Raw genomic sequence first — 5449 nt, forward strand, 5'->3', positions numbered from 1 at the left:
CGCGCCCATATATATATAAAACTATATGGAAACATACAAAAACCCGTTTTTTTTTAAAACGCCCGGACTTCAAATTATATATATACCTTTGCAATTTTCGGCAGGTCCGATATCGGCAGTTACAACCATAAACACATGCTGCAATCCCGATGACCCCGATGAGGTTGCGGACCTGATCTCCACTTTGCCACAGTTAATGGTTCTATCGCATCCGCCTCCGCCCAATAATATTTCGTCGCGATCGGCGATCACTCGACGCGCTATACACATATATGCGTCTGCCGATATAGATCCGGACCCAATCTAGCAATTCAACCTGATATATATTATATCGGGTCCGCACTCATCGCTTAAAGGTTCCGATATGATATCGCTCCGTCATCGCCGATATGCAGATGCAATGGTAATTCCGGACCCGACTTGGTCCAGAATCAATCTGAATAATCTTTCAAGTCCGCCCAGTACTCCGCTAAGGGGGTTCCGGCGTCAATTCGTTGTGTAAATGGGCCTTTCCGTTCGCGGACTCTAATTAACTTGGATTTGCTTTGAGCACAAGAATTCTTTACAATTTATTAATAACAATACAAGCAGATCGCATTGTATGGAGAACAAAAAACAATCAACATACGAAGCCTTCACGGCTGCATAAACAAAGCATTGCACAAACACTAGATTATTTCATATATAAAATACAGGGTCTCGGCCTTGCCAGATTACACTGTAATGATGACCTCTGTTTTGATACAATCCAAAATACACTTTGAGCTTTTCGCTCCCCACCAAGCCTCACTCTCTCTCTCCTACACAATTATATTTTCCCCTTTTTAACTCCATAATTTCTTTAACAAAATCTAACAATAATATTCTATTTCTAAGAGATCTAACAACAATCTTCTATCTCTTAGCTTTCATGCACACCTAAGCTAACAAATCTTATCCCCAATCTAAATAAAACAATGGCTTATTTATGACAATAACTAACAATTTGAAAAGTCATCCTTCTCGGTAACACCAAATAAATTTAACTGTGATTAGCCACAACATGTGGACAATCCTCCACATTACTGACTAATGTCGATGCCCCTACATCATATGGCTGTTAGATGATCCAAAAATACTTTAGGTTATAAAATTGAAATAAAATAATTATTAATTTAAGAAATTAAATTAATAATTATTCTAGAATGATTAATTATTTTAGAGACAATTAGAATTAGTATATTGTTGTAACAAGATATGACTCTCCAAATGTGTCGTATCTTAGGCTCTATTATAGGAGATTAGTTAGCTAGTTGGTTTGAATAGCATTTATTGTAAATGGACACTTGTTATTTAATAAGTGCTCCATAATTAGAGGTAGTTAGTACATGGAGCTTATAAATAGCTCATTGCAAGAGTGTTTGGTTGTTCGGGTGTAAGCTCTTGCAAATCAATTATGTAATTATTTTTTCTGATTAATAATATTATGTGTCTGAGGACACTTCTGCCATTATTGTGGTATCAGAGCTCCAGTAATGCTGCAGTGGATTTGAGGAGATTTCAGTTCAACAAAGTCCTGGAAAACTCCATTCAGTTGGCCAGCAAATCATTGGTATGAAATTGTCCAGTTTTGTGTTCAACAAACAAAAAAAAAAATCTTAAAATTTTAATCTGCGAAATGATTCTATTAATTCTTTAATGCTGGATCATACGCCCTTGCTGGAATTTAATTTAAAGTTGGATGGTATCTTTTTTAATTGAGTGTAATATTGCAAGCGTTGAAGAAATGAACGAGATTGTTTGCTAGAGGTTAGATCGGTGCCATAATCCGGCGGAAAGATTGTCATTGTCTCTGCCAGCTGTCTCGAGGTTGATTCGATCCATTTCTTGTTTGTAGAAATCGGCGCTGGCCTGTGTATCGATTTAAACTTTATAAATCAGGTGTTAAATTTTTTTTTCTCTCTCTGTGTGCTGAGAGCATTGAAGGTTTCCTGTTTCTCTTGGTGAGGAGCGAGCGAGGTCAGCCGATGATGCTGTGCCAATCCCTGGAGAATTGAAAGCAGGGAAGTCATATTCATGGAACGCGGATCCGTTCTGGTCCGGATACATTTGGGGGAGGACTGATTGCAGGTTCAATTTCCAGGGCCTCGGAAGCTGTGATACCGGAGACTATGGAGGAACTTTTCAGTGCACCAACATCAGTGTCGATGTCACCGCAACCACGAAAGTCGAGTTCGAATTTCTGGGCGGAATAGCGAAGCCGGACACGTATTCTGTTACGTTGGAGAGTGGGTACAATCTTCCAGTGTCGGTGGTTCCGAGTTCTTCTGTGGATGATGTCAGCACCCCCCTCCCCTGCGACACCATGGAGTGCATAGCCGACGTGAATACGGTGTGTCCCAAAGAATTGATAGCGCGGAAGGTCGGGAGTGTGATAGCGACGTGCAACGGTTTGTTCTAAAAACATGCGTCGCTGTTGGAAAATCGCATTCAACACAACAACTACAGTATTGTTGGAGTGCTGCGTGGCTACATAGAGGCTCTTGTGTTGGAGGACGGTTGGTCCAGTTTGGAGAAGGTTTGCATGTAGGAAAGAATGCCATCCTCAAATGATTTGAGCTTTCTCCTGCTCGTAGATCAAATCGCCAAAGTCACCTTTTTTTAAGCACTCTTAGTGGAGTAATATTTTAAAGGTTTTGTGTGGAAAAAGTGCATTTCCAGAAACGTGAATTCAAGTGATTTCATAAAGTTTTAATAATTATTTTTAATGGGAAGTATGTAAAGGCTTTTTTAAAGAGTGTTTATAAAGTCCTTATGGAATTTTAAGGAGACATAAGGAGTATTTCTAATTCCTTATGTAATGGAGTGATAAGTTTGGAGAGATCTAATGATTTGTAATTTTGGGAATTTATTGTTATTGGAGTAATAAGGGTCTTGTAACATTTGTTAAGGTGATTGTAATTTTTTGGAGCAATAAGGAGTTTGTTATTTTTGTAATTTTTCGAAGGAGATAAATGTAACTCAAAGTAATTTTACTTTGAGGGTGGGTAAATTTTTTTTACCAGATTGTGCAAAGCACCACTGTAAAAAGTCAAATTTTGAAAGTTGCCCTGTAAAAATTTGAGAAATTGACTAGAGCCAAGTGCAAAGCTCAGTCAATATTCTCCTGTTTTGACGACTATTTGAGGGTCAAGGCCAAGCCCCGATAGATCGTGTTTTTTGCGTGGCGTGTTGTGTTGACTATCTTGTCCTTTCTGTTCTGCTTCTTGGTGCGTCTCTTCATCGCTAAAAATGTCTAAGTTGATTAACTTATTTTCTGATTCAGACAAACTTGAGGGCACTAAATCTTATAAAACGTGGCATCGTCTTATTGAAAGCACACTCATTTACAATTAATTATGGCAAGGAATATGTGATGGAGATGTAAAGCCGAATAAACCCACAGATGTAGATCCACTGGCAAAATGGGAAATCAAGAATGCTAAAGCCTTAGCTCTTATTAAATCGTCTGTGAATGATGAAATGTATGTACATATAGAGAATGCCACAGATGCATGGACTGCCTTGAAAAATTTTAAAGACCTCTTTGATACTCAGACAGAATCAAAGAAGGTTGATTTACAGTTAAAATTGTTGCAACAAAAATTAACTGAAGATGGTGATATTCTTGAATATCTCTCCAGACTTAAGAATATTAAGCAGGAAATTATCAATGCTTTTTTTCCCGCAATTGATGATAGCTTTATGGTCATAATTGTAATTGCTGGGCTTCCTTCTTCCTATACACATTTTTTAGAGACTTTACAAGTAACTGGGAAATTAGAAAAACTAAAGTTTGATGAACTTTGTGAAATGTTAAGTCAACATGATAAAACTTTTGGGAAGAAGAAGAAAGTTGGTGAAGATGTTTTTCTCACAGAAGCCAGCACAAGTAAGTCATCAGATAGTTCTCGAGGAAGAGGCAGATGGAATCAAAATCAAGCAGCACATAATCGAGGTCGAAGCCAAAGCAGAGGCAACAATTTTAACAGAGGAGGAAGAAATAATTTTCAAGGTAGAGGAAACAACCAAGGAAGAGGCAATTTTCAAGCACAAGGATATAATAGTCAAGGTAGAGGACAATCTCCAAATAGAGGTCAAAGCAGAGGCCGAGGACAATATTCAAGACGAGGAAGAGACTTAAGTCAAATTGTGTGTCGAAGATGTAACAAAGTTGGCCATTATGCTGAAGATTGTCGAACTTCACTTAATAAAATTCCCAAGTTTCAGCAGCATTCAGCACAATTTGCAAATGATCAAGATGAAGACAGCTCAGAATATGTTTTTACTTCCTCACCAGCATCACAAATTTCATCTCATCTTAGAAGCGACTATGAAGATGCCTGGATCTTGGATTCCGGGGCAACTTAGCACATGACATGTCGACGTGATTTTTTCTGGAATTTTCAAGAATGCCAACTTAATTCAATTTTTCTTGCTGATGATACAAAACATACTCCTTATGGAAAAGGAGTCGTAAAATTTTTTCTCCCTGACATTGGAGAAAAATTGATTTCCAATGTATGGTATGTACCCAGTTTCAAGAAAAATTTGCTCTCTTTAGTCACGATTCGACAAGCAGGACATCAGGTGATTATGGAAGATGGTTTAGTGAAGATTAATTCAGTGAAACAGAACTTGAAAACAGTTATGATAGGTTATGAAGATGGAAAACTGTTACGGATGAAAGGGACAGTTATTCCAAGGCATTCTGATTTTGTAGGGGCAGTAACTACAGGTATTTCACCTATCAGACTATGGCATGTAAGATATGGACATTTGAATTTTGAGAGTCTTTCTCAATTGCAGAAACAAGGAATGGTTAAAGGAAGCAAAAGGGAAAATGCAAAATGTGAAGCTTGCATTTATGGGAAACAAAATCGAGAAAGTTTTCCAACAAGTTCATGGCGAGCAAACAGGCGGCTTCAACTAATTCACAGTGATGTTTTTGGTCCACTACAAACCTCATTTGGTGGTTGCAAGTATTTCTTACTATTCGTTGATGATTTCAGCAGAATGACTTGGGTTTACTTCTTGAAGAACAAGTCAGAAGCATTTGATAAGTTTAAACTTTTTCGCCAACTTGTTGAAAATGAAGTCAAAGAAAAGATAGGTACTCTCAGGACGGATAATGGGGGAGAATTCACTTCAAATGAATTCAAAACTTATTGTAGTGAAAATGGCATAAGACGACATCTCACTAATGTTTACACTCCACAGCAAAATGGAGTAGTCGAAAGAATGAATCGCACTTTGTTAGGAATTGTGAGATCCATGTTAACCTTTAAGAGGTTAAGTCCAACATATTGGGCGGAAGCCATACATACAGCTGTCTACTTAAGAAACAGATCTCCAACTGCTTCTTTAGACGGAATCACACCTTATGAAGCTTGGTTTGGTTTCAAACCTCGAGTTAAACATCTTAGAGTTT

General features: G+C 37.9%; 1 protein-coding gene across 1 annotated transcript; it reads left to right on the forward strand.

Annotated features, from left to right (window-relative positions):
• Positions 1-364: 364 nt before the first annotated feature.
• Positions 365-2440, forward strand: LOC149179690 (pathogenesis-related thaumatin-like protein 3.5). The gene is made up of 2 exons (XM_089413625.1): positions 365-498; positions 1966-2440. Exons 1-2 carry the CDS (start codon positions 365-367, stop codon positions 2438-2440), a joined length of 609 nt encoding a protein of 202 aa, XP_089269751.1.
• The last annotated feature ends 3009 nt before the right edge of the window (positions 2441-5449 follow it).

Source organism: Pinus tabuliformis, chromosome 3_2 (assembly GCF_031772625.1).
Source record: "Pinus tabuliformis cultivar Carrire ecotype Pingquan chromosome 3_2, CPIR1, whole genome shotgun sequence".
NCBI classification, from domain to species: domain Eukaryota; kingdom Viridiplantae; phylum Streptophyta; class Pinopsida; order Pinales; family Pinaceae; genus Pinus; species Pinus tabuliformis.